General features: G+C 36.6%; 1 protein-coding gene across 1 annotated transcript in view; it reads right to left on the bottom strand.

Annotated features, from left to right (window-relative positions):
- Window positions 1–16282, bottom strand: part of sxc (O-linked N-acetylglucosamine (GlcNAc) transferase sxc) — a 206924-nt gene that overhangs the window by 157137 nt on the left and 33505 nt on the right. Inside the window, exon 5 of the mRNA XM_069836573.1 lies at window positions 7441–7637. Coding sequence (XP_069692674.1) covers window positions 7441–7637 — 197 coding nt within the window. The remainder of the gene's footprint in view (window positions 1–7440; window positions 7638–16282) is intronic.

A 16282-nucleotide genomic window follows, 5' to 3' on the forward strand; every position in this document is an offset into this window, starting at 1 on the left:
CTTCAGAAGACTATGAATTTTCCATTCACTATCACATTATGTCTGAGGTTTAATCATTGCTCATGGAGATCAAACTCATTATTTCACCTATAGTTTGACAACTTCAAGTGAAACCCCGTAAAACACGCCAACTTCTGGAATCTATCTTTTTCTTTCTTCTCTCTCCCTCGCTTCTCGTCATTCAGTCACCAATCACCACGTAAATATCTGAGAGGGTGAGTGTGGGCATCGAGAACAATAGAAGAACCACTCTCCAATAGAAGAACCACAATAACGGATTCTTCATTTTTGCCTCGACTGCTGGCTAGGAAGGTTCCATTATGCAGGCAACTAGTCAACCTTTTAATGCTTTTGTTAGCAGGTTTGACAAACTGTGAGTGGACCTGCAGGTACATAGTGCATAGTGTTCTCTCCCTCCCCCCGTGCTTTCTCACTTGCTCCTCCCCAAGACAGCCAGCGCTCACGTAGTAACTCGGTCAGGGTTTCAGTTTGATTTGTCAATCTATACACTGTTGTACTCAAGTCATTTCCCCTAATGCAAGTAATCTACCAAATAAATTGCATTAGATTTCAAATCTTTCTTAGTGCTGTAATTTCAATTAGGACTGAAAATATTAATTCTCTACACTATACCACAGGAACACACCCTCACAGGAAATAGAACAAGTGCCGCCAAGACCAACAACGACCAGTTCTGAAGATGACCCATAAATAGGTCGAAACATGTAAACGAGGTACGTTGAAATTTAACACAGGAAAGTCTTACCATACATATTCCGAAGTGATACAGTGTTAAAAGTTGTGTAATCAAGATGTAAAATATTGAATATCAAATTTTGAAATATAAAATCAAGAAGAATGTGAACGTAAAGCATTTTTACCATAGCTTTTTCAAACAGTAAAAAAAATTCTATTAAAAAATTAGTCATGTGCAAACTAGAGTTGTGCATTACACGGGCTATGTTCAGTTCAAGTTTGTCGAGTATGGCGAAGTTCGATATTCGCCAATGTTTGCTCTGCAGAAGGAGGCCTGTCATGTTTGTTCCACCTTGTTATAAAAATATTCGCTGTCCTCTACTCATGCTTTAACCGCTTAAGGATTTTAGCACAGATCTTGCTATTAGCTTTTCATATAAAATAAGATGAAGTTTTTAATGTTTTGGTTGCTTCTCTCATGTTCGAATATTGCAGGACACTAATGCAAACAGCAAGACTTGAACAAAAGCACCAACAAAATCCGTCTAATAGAAGGAAAGGCAGATAGAATCACAGAAAGACAGAATACAAACATTTTGATATCAGAGGTGCTGAAAGATATGTGTGTGAAAATCTGAAATTGACTTTTTGCAACATACATACGGAGTAATACTTCTGCAATACTTTGTCATGAATTGTACTAAACGAATAACAAATGTTATCTCTTCTATGCAGGTTGCTGACTACTTTGTGCAACAGTAATGCGTTTTACGCCAATAAGTTGTAGCTTACTTTCGAAAATTACGTGTACGCATCTGTTTCTTACAGCAGGTTCTTGAAATCATAACTTATCCCCTTATACAGTATTTTAAGTTGGTCTACAAAATCAGAATTCTCTTTGAAGTTTCACCCACAGATAAAACACACGCAAATTCAAATCAGACAAAGCTAAGACCATTAACTGTAACTCACAATTCAATCACCAAAGAATTAGAGTCATGAATAACTGGCGATGTATGTAGTGTACATTATACCTGACAAATATCTGTACTATAATTTACTTTCTTTTTCAGTCAATTTGGCAAAATAAAAACAGAGTCAATTTCTTAGTTTACTGTCTCTTCAACAAATATGGACTTCTGAATTATGTTTGGAGTTGAGTCTGCAAAGACGACCCACTGTGGCCGAAGTGGGTTAAGGAGAAACCATGTGAAGTCTTGTCCCAATTGGAATTTTAACTCGGGACCCATTAGGTTCACAGTCAGGTACAGTGACTAGTTACACAACTAGTGACACGTTAATTTATAGTGTAACTACATAGATAATAAACTAACATAACCAATGACAAAGAGGAATTTAATCACAGAAGAATGAAAACCTGAAATCTAAATTCAACCTAATGCTCCTTACAGCCAAAGTAAAATTAAGAAGTACGACTTAAGAAGAATTTAATTTTTTAGTTTTGACATTTGTCATTACTTTAAATGAACAAAGATAGGCATCTTGGCCAAACTTCAAATATCGCCATCTGGTAAAACAGCAAAATGTTTCAGATGGTGACAGTGAACTGAATTTTGGCAGAGAGAACAAAAATTATTTGATGTGGTGTGATCTAACGAAGTTATAAAATTTAAGAGATGTCAGCTTGTGCCAATCTATTTCTGTATATCTCAATGTATAACACTTTCATTGAAAGGAATTTCTTCCAACTGTCACTGAGACCATAATATGAGTCATAACGTATTTATATAAAAGTGCAGATACAAAACTAACGGAAATAGTTATCACAGAAAAATATCCATTAAGGACAGAAAAACATGTTAACAGATTGGATATGAATACAGTATACAGAGGAATATATGAGAGCATCAAATGTCTGTTGAAAAGAAAAGACAATATGCTCTCAAAATTCGTATTTTTAACTGTAACGATTGAGACAATGCATTTATAAGCCACAAGTATCAGATTTTATATAAAGATTATACAAACTAAAATTACAGTTAGGGCTTACTATTCCTACCAAAATGCTTAAGAAATAGATAACATGTTCAGTGACCATCTAACCGTGATGTAATGGTGACTGAAGACCTTCCTTAAAACAAATAGAGATTTTCGAAATAGCAGAGAAAAGCATTTTACTCAGAAGGAAAGTCCTCAGGACTTGAATAGATGTTAAATGTTATGTTTTATTTAACAACGCTCGCAACTGCAGAGGTTATATCAGTGTCACCGGAATTTTGTCCCGCAGGAGTTTTTACATGCCAGTAAATCTACTGACATGAGCCTGTCGCATTTAAGCACACTTAAATGCCATCGATCTGGCCCAGGATCAAACCCGCAACCTTGGGCATAGAAGGTCAGCGCTATACCAACTCGCCAACCAGGTCGACACTTGAATAGATCTAACACGCTTAAGTTACAGATATACTGGACTGTTCATTTCATTTCTCTCTTCATTTTATGTAAGGAACGAAATATATAAAATTATTATGCTCTACTCAGAACAGGCTTTAAGCCAATTGGACTGATTTATCCCAATCAGGCTCCACACCAGGAATCCACATTAATCATGTCAAATACACAAAAGAACATATAACACTATATATCAAACATCATATTGCAGTTTTACAGAGAACAGAAACGATTTTCAATTTCATAAAATGTATGTTGCTATGAAGTAGGGTGCACACAACTATTTCACCACTAGCTTGATTATTCAGCGAAAGCATAGTTAGAATGGTCTTATGAGCAGGCAATACAAGCAGCCATCGGATATCAGATGTGTTCAAGCAGACAGTGAGTTTGACACATAAATGCTGGTGTCACTAGCTGTGTTCCAATGGAAACTATGTAAATATGTATATAAACTGGTAATAAGTACTGCCAATTTGATAAATTTAAACAGATATTAGAATTTTAGTCAGAGGCAAAGTAGCCATTAGACAATTTAATCAGCTGGTAAGTGATTACATGTTGGAGATCCTGTTACATTTGAACCTAATCAGTGTTGCCAATTTAGTTATTTTCCTGCTAGATCGGTGAAGTTCTGTGTTTGTTTAGCAAGTAAAATGTATTAAACTTATATTGTTGATACAGGGATTCAGTGAGTGTTTTAACCCTCACAGCGACAAACTACTTTATTTTTACAATGATAATATATTAATTTAGTGACTTTCGCACTGCCTTGGAGTAGGTTTCAAGAATCGAGTTGGCAATACTAAAATATATTTTAAATTTCTCCTTCAGTTGAACAATTGCCCCTGATATTACTGACATTATTTCAAGACTACAAAAACGTAATAAATAAGAAAATGCTACATTGCACAGTGTTGCTATCCAAAATGTGCCATACGCAAAATGCACCTACAATCCCGTGAGTATTGCATGCCCACTAGAGGCAGTACAGAGCGATGGAGAGAGACAGAGATGGTGTGGCAGTGAACAGTAGTGGAAACGACTTTGCATTGCTTGCGCAATGAGCAGCCCTGGTACAATGGATACCTGCTAGAGATGGGATAAACTGTTCTTTTTTAGAAACAGTTTCGACTGTAACTGTTTCATGAACGAAGCTGTTCCAAAATAACAGTTTCAAAGAAACAGTTTCATAAGAATATGTTTACAACATCAGTGCCAAGTGTTCCAACTGTTTCAACCTCTCATCTGCTTCGGGAACATGTTTCAAAGCCCTTAAATCGTCTATAAATCAGCTGTTCAGTATATTATGACGACGAAAGTCATTTTTCGTAGGCTAATGTTAAGGAGACAGTAAATAACTACAATTCAAAATGAATCTATTTTAGTAAAAATAACGCATATAGCCCTAGGAGAGTTTAATAACGATGACATTAGCCGATGATATTTTTCATAGTACAGGGACATCATTTTATTTTTACTTCAATTTTTATTGTACCTGAGTTTTTTAATGTACTTCACTCCCACCCCTTCTACTAAAGAAGTTCCAACTCCACACAGAACCAAGACCGCAGATAGTAAGCAGTACTGAGTTACTGAGTATAGTACGTTCCAGAAATATGTTCGCGTTTTCCAGTGACGAAAGAGCTTTCAATATTGAATCATATTTTCGCACAGATACTGTCCGTTTGCCTACGTCGCATCCCGATTTCCCCCACCTAATGCTGTATATTCATAGATAATCTGTATTATATATAAATTAATTATTATAATATAAATAACAAAAATAACCAACAAAATAAAAATAATAAATAAACCAAAAATCTCCCTAAACATAAATACTATTTATAGAATAAAGCTATATTCAAAGATTCTAAATCCATTGCACTTATCTGCCAAAACAGTAATAATTAATAATAATCATAAATAAAAAATTATTCTAAATATCTGGTCCTCTCGTACTTCTGCTCGCCCCTCTGTAATAGCTGAGCTGTCTTAGCTCTTTTCTGAAAACATTAATTTGTCTTAGGAATTGGAAGTTTACGTAATATTATACAGTTGTTTAATTTAACTTAAATAAAAGGGCCTCGTTAAATAATTAACTGTCACGTGATTTCCTCCCTTTCTACAATCCTGCGGCATAACCACTTGGACGGACAGTAGATAGCATGTCTGAGTAATTTGATATTTTCGGGTCGGGCAGAAGTGAAGATTGAATTTACAGTACGTAGAGTAAGTACAGAATTATTTCAACATGAGTTACTAGTACAAAGGAAGAAACTGGCAATTGGAATTAGATGCAATAGTCTATAGTGCGATAATATGCACAAAAGAACTGAAGCCTGTATCGAAATGAACTGCCACCATTTTCAAAATTGTGTTTAAATATTCATATGATTATTTTTCAATTTAACTTCTTTCTATATATTGTACGTTAATGTGCTGTAGACAGTATAATATACACTGCATAATGAATACATTCGCATGGATAACTCACTTCGTGAGTAAAAACACTTATTCTTAATACAGTACTGTACTTTGATTAAAGAAAAACCTAATGAAAATTATCAAACTTAAAATCGCGATATTTCCTAGTTTACGTAAATGGATGAACTACTTTTCTTCCTTCCTATACCTAGTAGAGTGATTTGTGTTTTACGCCAGTATCATCGAACTCCAGTCTTGGAGGGGGGAGCAAGCGGTGTTTCCGGTTCTCTAAAGGTATAGACAGGTTAATATTAAAAATGTTAGTAAAAATAAAATGATGTCCCTGTATATTAATAATTAACACTATGTTAGGGCACCATGAACATATTCTCCATCAATGGACAGCTAATAATTAACATCAGATTTATTAGGGAATTTGATTCGTACAATTAAATTGCGCTATCCTACATAGGCTACTGTTGGACGAAGATTGTGTGGGACATGGATAATATTATATCTACTTTCCATTGGAGGTCAATGATAGAGCTACACGTGGCCTTTGCAGACAACAAAGAAGAGGAAAACTGTTTTGAAATTGAACTGCTTATCTCTTGGAACCTTGTGGAAAGTTGAAGTCATCACTGGAGCAGTGTAACACTCTTTGGAACAGTTGGAACAGGTTACATCACGAAACTGTTTCGTATCGAAACCGTTTCAATTGTGAAACTGTTTCAGCTTTTTTTACCCATCTCTAATACCTGCCACATCCATCGGACTGTGTAACATTGTAACATGAAGATGTAGTTCCAATTTTTGCCACTACTGGCAATAATATTTTCATACAATCTCACTAGTTCCTCATTTGTATACAATGAATTGGAGGCCTCTTGATGTCAAAATATTTTGGCAATGGCTATATTAATAACTTCAATATGTCAATCCTAAAACTGCTATATGTGAAAAAACATTCATGTTACAACATATTCCAATCTTATGAATCCATGCTGGTTGAATTTAATGTACCATCTCTCAGCAGTCGCAGGATAAGAACACAACAAATGTATTTGTTCAAAACCATAAATGGCTTAATAGACAACCTTGATCTTCTACAGCTAATTAGTTTCAATATTGGTAAATCAAATTTGAGAAAGCGATCTCTCTTTTATTTACAGACAACAAAAACGCTATCTCATAAAATGTCTCCACTTTTATTAATGCTTCGAACTTACAATCATTTATCAAATAAACAGGATTTAGATTTTTCGTTATCGTACAATATGTACAAGAAAAAGTTATGTAAAGCATTACTTGAAACACATGTTCTGTGTTGGTGAGTTTTTTTAATAAATGAATTGAGCCTATTGGGCCTGCTGTGTAGTGCTGTATATTGAATTTATTAACATGGTGTTGTATTTGCTCTGCAATTTGCCAATTATAGCTACGCCTACATTTTGCATTTTTGGCTGTGATGTCTGTACTTGGCTCTTTTTGATTTGTTTTTATTTGGTGTTTTTCATTTATATCTGTGTCTTTTATTTAGGTGGTATCTATTTGTTTTTTTTTCTTCTCTTTTCCATTTTTAATTTGTAATTACACTTGTATCTGTTTTACCTCTTTTTTCGTGTTATATGCAATTCTATGTTTTTTTTATCTGTACTGTCTATTGTAATTGGGGCTTTGCCGTGTTATGGACATAAATAGATAAATAAATAAATGTCTGACACTGCTTGCGATTAAGTACATGTTTTTTTTTTTTTTTCGAAATACATATGTAAAATGTACTCCATTAAGCATTTTTCTAGATTCTACAGTCGGAGATCAGTGCAGACAGGCACCATATAACACACTGAAAATGAAGATACATACACATACACTATGACAAAGAGAAAATAAAAGTAGACTCACCGGTCGAATATCCGGGCTTCTTTCAGTACATTTCCAAGGTTTATGTAAGCATCCAGAAAATTCGGATCGAGTGCAACAGCCTTTTCAAAATGATGTATCGCCAACCAGATCTCTCCTTGGGCATTGAAGACACATCCTAGATTGCTCCATGCAACCGCGAAGTCAGGACGGGTTTCAATAGCTTTCAAGTAGCATGCCTGTAGGGAGAGAAAGGGTTGTGGGGCGGAAAGGGTGAGGGTAAGGGGGGAAAATGAGTCAGATTACAGTGTATACCGGTTAGACCGGAAGACATCCTGCGCAGCAACAACTTGACGCACAGCGCAGGCCCCGTTCCTTCGCTGTGCGCACTCCCCGAATCTCTCCTTCACAGCTCAGCCTGCCTGGTAGCACATAAAGCGATCACGTAGCATCGTCATCATCTAATATCTAAACAATTCTGCTACCTGGGCAGGAGAGAACAGTCGAGATATCCAAGGAAAAGCCTATTTTGTCAAGAAGCTGGTCTCCAAATTATACTACAAATCCAGAACAATCCACATATTATAGAAACCTGAAATTTTTATTCTAAAGACGAACTTCTCAACAGTGTCTTGCAAAGCGCTCCCTATCTCTGGTACAACTGAGACAGATGGACTCCAGATTAACATAATACACAATATATGCAGTTTAACTTCTTTACAGTACATATCTAGTAACATTCAGAACTGCCGTAGCAGCCGAAATTTAAAATAAGACATTAAAAATGTAAATTTCTTTATAGTTCATATTTAGTAACATTCAGAACTGTTGTAGCAGCCGAAATTTAAAATAAGACACTAAATGTAAATAATATCCGAGGTCAAAGAATCTCAGTCATACGTGTGGACCTACAGTAGGACAAATGTCGCATATCCTGACACAATGACCAAGAAGAAAATCTTGGGAAGGCAAAGATATGGCCACCAAATCCAACTGTATAGTCACTTAGGAGAATTTAGGCAAGAAACACAGTTGCCATCTGTCATACAATGTCCGTAGCATTGAGATAAAATATATATGAAGAGCTCTAAACTGGATTAGAGTTACTAGTAAATGCTAAGAACGGCAACACTGCATGTAGTTGGCAACTATGTAGGGTGGTCGCGCAGGATGAGCAGCTCGCGCAAGGTTGCAGTTAGAAATACCTTTGCCTAAGCGCGCAGGTCTACGGGGCCTCACCATAAACAACAACACAAACACAAGTAAGTGTTTTGTTATTTGCTCCGTAACCTAAAACACACAAAAAATCAGCAGCAGCATTTATTATGTTGGTTGTATATAGAAAAGCCAGTCTCCTTTAGAAAATTTCTAAATTTGTGTGTGAAATTTTATCCTCCCAAGGTCGTCTGACAAAATTCGAAGCTGTATTGAACTGTAAGATTGTGGAATACTTTCTTCTGATTATTTTCAATACCTCTCACGTGAATTATATGATAAACTCTATTCCTATGTAACATTTCTGAGTAGTCTGTTGGTTTATGTATTCAGCATGCAGAATTAAGAACCACATACTTCGGCATTACATGCTCCATGCATGCCATGTGGAATACGAAGTTGTAACTTTACGAATGTGTACCAGTTAAGGATAGAAAAGTCTCGCAATAAGTTTTACACACTACAATAAATGGAATTTCAATAATAATTTCAGATAATACTCTGCAATAATACACGTAACAAGTTTTACACACTACATAAATGGAATTTCAATAATAATTTGAGATGATAAAACTACAAGAATATTAAACATAAGAGGAATTTATAGGTCAACAGTTATCAGTGTGAGAGAGAAAAACAACAAAACTCATCTGAACGACAATGATTGTGAACTAAAATATTACTGCTATTTTACAAAAGACAACAGAAAGACGAAACTAACATAATAATCTGGCTAGACAATACATAAATATAGCTTTTATTTTAAGAAATGAAGAACTGAACCACTCAGAAAGGTGACAGAAAAAGAAGACAGAAGCAGAATTAAAATGTACGAACATATTATTTGTATATATGTTTAAGAATCTGTACAGCATGCTTGATTGGAAATTTAAAGAAAAGTAAATTTCATGTGAAGAGAACATTAAATTTATGCAATAAGCAAAAAAGAGAAATAAATGAAATAAAATAAATAAATAAATCATCATCTAACAAGGGTTAAACCAATTGGTTTGTTCTGGCTCCAAATATTATAGCAGAATAAATGTATTTTAAGTAGCAAAACCCAGGAAGATACATTTGCTGATACTTGAAGTAGGCAGAATTGGTGGTGGAACGAGACTAACTCTCCCTCTAATTATCATCAGTCCCCTCTTCCTGGGACTATTTAACTGTCTCACATGCTTTTGTCATAACGTCACTTGTCGCGCAACAGCCACATGGCAGGAACATTGCACTGAAACATTTTGAGACAGAACTGTGCCATACAGCCCAAGTCGGCAGAAAACACATAAACAGAAGTCATCTGCAACATGACCCACAGGTTGTTGTCTGTAACAGTGCAGGAAGTGAATAGCTCTGATTAGGTGTGGGTCTAAATAAACGAGTCCGAATCATAGTATATCAGGGGCGATTTCTCAATCTACAGAGAGGACTGTATGAATGCCAATTGTTTCCTGGTAATCTGATAAGTTTTTCATATTGAATCAGTGCTTTTTCTTCTATTGTCATTTTGATGCTGTTAATATTAGTAACGAATCTCATAGAATCTCCACAAATATAAAAATAAATTAACTGATACCAATCGAGAGAAAATTAACTGGCTTAAAATCAAATATTTTAAAATGAAACAAAAACCTGAAACAACTTGGATACAAATACGACAAATCAAGAGAATATAAAAAGTTTAACATATTTGGAAAGGGACACACACACACACACCATATCCCACGAAGAATAAAAAGGCTTATTCCGTATGACTAGCAATAAGTGAAAAAAAAAAAGGTAACCTACTGAAATTATGTCGCACGATGCCACTCCTAGTGCATTCCACAGCTGGCTTCAGTCATTGCCAACATCTCTGAAAATAGGGGATTGTCAGAATTAAAATGACTCTGATGAACAGGAAAAGTTCCAAATGTACCCATGAGACAGAGTGCATAACCTTGAGAAAGTGCATCCATTCAATTCCATTTTCTATTATATGACTACCCGGCTATCTCCCCCTCCCACTTGTACACCATTTTCTCAGGTTATGTACTGTTTTTTCTTTCCTACTACCACCTCGTTTCACTACTAACTCGATTAACACTCTCTATACCACCCCTTCTTCTTTCCCCACTCTCTTCTTTGACTAATTCAACATTCTTCTGTCTTCCAACTCCAAGGTCTCCACAGCTATTTCCATTTGAGACACTGCTGATTTCTCCACTTTTCTGCATTCTCACACTTCTGCTTTGGCCTTGGGGTGGCGTCATTATTGAACATATCCAGGTGTCTGTCCCCCTTTCTTCTGCTTTGTTTATTTCATTCCCCCTCTCTTTCTTCTACACAGGCTTTTATATAGTTTTATGCATTTTCGAAAATATTTTAGCATGTGGGAAGTAGCCATGAATCCAGGAAGAGGAAAGCAAAAAATTTAGCACAGACAAGTAAGGGAAATGATATTTACAAGTGTATTTAAGTGTGCACCAGCAGATGTCAAGTCAAGCAGAAGATGAGAGATGCCTCGTCTCAGGAAAAGACCACAGCCATGTTCAGTCATCAGTCAGTCAGTCGGGTCAGGTCAGGTCAGCCAGCAAGCCGAGCACATCTGAAGGATACGTGGCAATAGCATAATTATAAGAACGCTCACTCTCTCTGTGCTAGCAAATAACCCGTCATCGGAGCTGACCCCAAGTGTAGTGAATATTTACTTTCCAATTAAATACTCTATTTTCAAATTACTAATACTCTAATTGTTTCGGTCTCATCTGTTATAAAGAAAACAATGGAAATAAACTGTATGGAAGTTCCTAAATATTACAGAGTAACTAGGGCTTTAAATGAATTACAAAACAAGAAAAATAAGCTAAAGAAGGGAAAATGACAATTTTTCAGAACAACCCAATTGAAATACACTTAATAATGCATAAATATATTATATTATATGTATAGCTGGAGATATTCATTCCTCTTATCACAAAATAATTATAACAAAAGAAATTTAACTATTCAATCACAACCCACTTTCAAATATGCAACTAATGCATGCATAATGTGTATTAACACGCTAGAACAAAGAAAAGTGTACAGGAAAAAGAAGAATGTTTTCTTCTTATGTAATTTGCAGTTAAGTTGGAGTTACTTGCAATGTAACGTAAGTGTAATGTTCTGAAAACTAATACGTGTCTCTGTGTGTATATCACTGAAGTTAAAATGTTTGTTTGGTTTTGTTTGACATATAACTTCTTCAAAAGGTATAGCTTACTGCATTTAAATATATGATGTTATGGTTTATTTAACGAAGCTTGCAACTGCAGAGGTTATATCAGCGTCGCCGGATGTGCCAGAATTTTGTTCCGCAGGAGTTCTTTTACATGCCAGTAAATCTACTGACATGAGCCTTTCGCATTTTAAGCACACTTAAATGCCATCGACCTGGCCCGGGATCGAACCCGCAACCTTGGGCATAGAAGGCCAGTGCTATACCAACTCGCCAACCAGGTCGACATTTAAATATATGATAGTAACAAAGAGAAATAAACAAAGACACCATATTAAAATTTCAGATTGTTGCGAACATTGCATGGTGAAAATGTTCGACTTTTCAACCATGTATTGAAATTTCGTGTTTCTCTAATTTTTTTGGAATGAACTATAGAAACTTGGAGCAATACAATCCAGATGCTGGAACCTGTAAGTAGTTTCAAACATCAAAGAAATAAAATTCTAATGCACAGTCGAATATTCAAATACAGAAAGAGGCAGCAAAAAGTTACCGCACTATGCAGGGGATGTTGGGGAACAGATTGCCTGCAATCCATTGCTTGACTCACCATAAGCTGTAGCGGCACGGGTGGGCATTCAGTTTCGTTATGGTAGGCCTAAATTATTAGTTAAGAGTTACCTAATGAAGCAATGAATTAATGAAGTCGGAAACTGATGTAGATTTTACCTTTCATCAAAGCAGCTGTTGAAAATGATGTCCAGCGTTCTCAATGCAAACGTTGGATCATGTTAAAAAATTCCGAAACACTCGTATCTCTGCTTCTGAAATTTCAGATATCACTCGTTTGATTTCATTCTCCAGGGCTTCAATAGTACTGGTATGTGGATTGTTCTTGTACACTTTATGTTTTAAAGTTCTCCACAAATAAAAATCACAAGCACTTAAATCGGGGGAACGAGGGGGCCAAAGTCCACGACTAATTATTCGCTAATCAAACACCTGTTCCAATGCATGCATTGAATTCTGAGCTGTATGATCAGTGGTGTTATCCTCTTGGAAGTAGGCATATTGTTTTTCTTTCTCAGTCAACATTTCAAAAAATGGCTGCAGTATGTTTTACATCTACTGTTTCGAGTCAACTGTATCATAAAATAAAATAGGGCCAATGATTTTGGGTGCAGTAATGCCACACAAAACATCGACTTTCTGATCGTCAAGAGGAGTTTCATGCACTACATGAGGATTGCCAGTGTACCAATATCTTGAATTTTGAAAATTCACATACCCACTTAAATGAAAATAAACTTCGTCTGTCATAATTATTAAAAGAGAAGAATCGACAATACCATCATGGACAGATTGCAGCATCCACCGACAAATTTACGCGAGCAGCTGGATTCTGTTGTGTTCACTAATGAATCACTGACATTTTGTAAGAATGACAGTGAAGCATTTTCAGTCTCCATCTTAATGCCGATCTTTGTGAAATACCACACTCCTACACCAATTGGCGTAAAGATTTCCTTGGGCTGGCTTCAATTCTTGCTTGAATATCTGCAAGCTTCTCCTCTGTTAATATCCTCTTTTGTGGTTCTCTCCTGTATCCTGTTTCTCGCCATTTTCTGAATAACTTGGTTATGTATTGTCTTGAAGGCATTGCAGCATCACAGAACTGATGTAAAAACTTGCAAACGGTACTGTCATACAATTTCTTCTTTAGGAGAAATGTCTCAACTAGAAATATCCGTTGTGCAATAAAGGGTGGACTGCTCGAATGTACCTAATTTCAATTGTATGTGACTGGTAAATGGTTGAAGATAGAAACTTACAGTAACGTTTATATGAAAGGAAAACTCAACAAGTTTCGATATGCACATCACCATATCTCTATGTGAGCTCCAGCTGTCACTGTGACGATATCGAGGTGATGAACGATTTCTTGCCAAGCATGTTGGAGCATGTCTTCTGGAATGCTCTCAATAGCCTCTATGATGCGCTCCCGAAGGTCTCTGACTGGGGTGGCGTACATTTTATCTTTGACGTAGCCCCAGAGAATGAAATTGAGTGGTGTTAAATCCAGATATCTCGGGGCCAAGCGACTGATCCTCCCCTACCAATCCAATGGACATAAAATCAGTATCAGCGCCAAGACAGTCTAGCATCGTATTGCGAATTCCACTCATTTGGGTTTGTCATCCGGCTCCAGATGTTGCATTAACTGCACTCTGTATGCATACAGTTTGAGACATTTATGGACAATCCGTTGCAATGTTGATTTTGGTACTTGAATTTCCTGCGAAGCTCTTCTTAATGGCTTCCGCGGGCTTTGCTCATACAATGCTTGAACATTTGCAACCATTTCGTCGGATGTTCTACGACCACCACCATGCTTCTTCAACACCAATCCTGTAGCTAAAAATGTATCGTGGCACTTCTTAATGCTTTTACTAGTTGGAGCATTATGGTTTAAACACTCGCCGATACTTCCTTTGAACTCTAATAATTGATTTAAACTCTGCACACAACAACACAGTTTACCATTTCATCCGCAGTGTCGCCATTTTGACAATCAATACAATCTACGAAAAGAAACCGTGTCTGCGCACCATCTACTGACAGGATTAGAAACTTGTTGAGTTTTCCTTTCATATAAACATACAGTAAGGTTTTATCTTCAACCGTTCACCAGTCACATACAATTGAAATTAGGTACATTCGAGTGGTCCACCCTCTACTATATGTGACCATACTGATATCGAACACAAATAATGTTCAGTAACAAGTGTAGTAATGCAACACTACGTAATAATGTGCACTCAACAAACACTTCACTCGTCAACTAATCATTCCGTAAGCTTCCCACTGTCCGAGCACTCCATCGCCACCACTCGGAAATTTTAGACCTACCGTAATGAAAGTGAATGCCTGCTCTCACTGCTACAGCTTACCTGTGAGTCGAGCAATGGATTGCGAGCAATCTGTTCTCTGACGTCCCCTGCATAGTGCGGTAACTTTTTGCTGCCTCTCTCTGTATATTCTCCACAAAAACAAGTCAGCTCCAAACAAACATCCTAAGTAATCAGCACTCCCACTAACAGAAACAATAACCCATTTCAAAATTATGTAATACGGATTATAGTACTGCAATGCTGACAAAACCAAAAGACATCCAGGTAAAATGGGAAAGTGAGGGAAAACATCTATCCTGTCATCTATCACTGTACTCTGCTGCTGTTGAAGTTGATCAATGCAAGAAAACAGAGACATGACTCAATGTGTGACATGTGTAGGAGACTGGCCTGGTCGTGTACTTTACCTGGTGCGGAACCGAACCAAGCCACTCACTAGGCCTATATAAATCTCATCACTTCACTGCACCAAACGACCAAGTGAGTGAGTCGGTGGTCTCGCTTGCTCGGCCGCCAGGGCGTTCCACTCCCAGCAGTTGGGCGTATGAACAGCTGCATCATCTAACAGAGCCAATCCCAGTGTCGGGGGAGAGAGAACAACAAGAACCACTGTTAATAATAGAGAAACAAAACCAGCTGACTGACGGGAAGAATACACCTGCTCTCAAACAAAATCATCTCCAGTCTTGTTCCGAATTCCATTTAGCAGGTTTCTAACGCTGCTAGAAAAACCCTGCTTATTCGAATCATTGTGTGCCGATTTCATTCTGGCATAAGATAGAATTCTACATGCAGAACTTCCAAAAATGTTCATGATTTCCACTTAATAAAAAAAAAAAAACAAAATTCGAATATCCAGGGTCTCAACTGATAATTTTCAAAGACTAAACGATTAACTTACAGAATGCCAGAGGATTGAGGAAAAATGCAATCCAAGGTTAGCCAAAATAAAAAAGTGAATATAAAATAAAAGTGTTTATATTAAAATGGAGCCTGAAAATATGCCTCACCAATGATACGAAAAGGATATGGGAAGGAACGCAGCAGCTGTATTGCCCTTAAAAAGCTTCACCACCAGTACAATAACATTTTGCATTTCAAATTGATAACTATAACTCAGTTTTCAAACAGTGGATCAAATTAGTATGACTAACCGATAACTCATGGCGTTGCTTCAAGGGCTGAGCAATATGCAGCCATTTCAGCTCAGATTTTCATGTTACATAAAAAACTGTATTTAGTGGAAATTAAACAGACTATTTTTTTATCAGTCCCCTTTTTTTTTTTATTTGAGGTTTTGGAATGGCTGCATTCAGCTCATATGGCATGCGCTAGTTTTCAGGGAGTTGCTATTCAAAGTTGCTACGAGATACCAAGAAATAGAACAAGTATTTCACAATAAATGTAATTCAGTTCCACAAGATTATCCAAACTCCATGAAAACTTCATCATCGCTAGCGCACATTCAACATTGGGAGAAAGAATCCCCTCTTTCCCACCAATACTGAACTTCAGTGGTGCCCCACACATAACAAATTCCTGAGTGTTTTAA

The sequence above is a fragment of the Periplaneta americana genome, chromosome 1, assembly GCF_040183065.1.
Source record: "Periplaneta americana isolate PAMFEO1 chromosome 1, P.americana_PAMFEO1_priV1, whole genome shotgun sequence".
In the NCBI taxonomy this organism is placed as follows: domain Eukaryota; kingdom Metazoa; phylum Arthropoda; class Insecta; order Blattodea; family Blattidae; genus Periplaneta; species Periplaneta americana.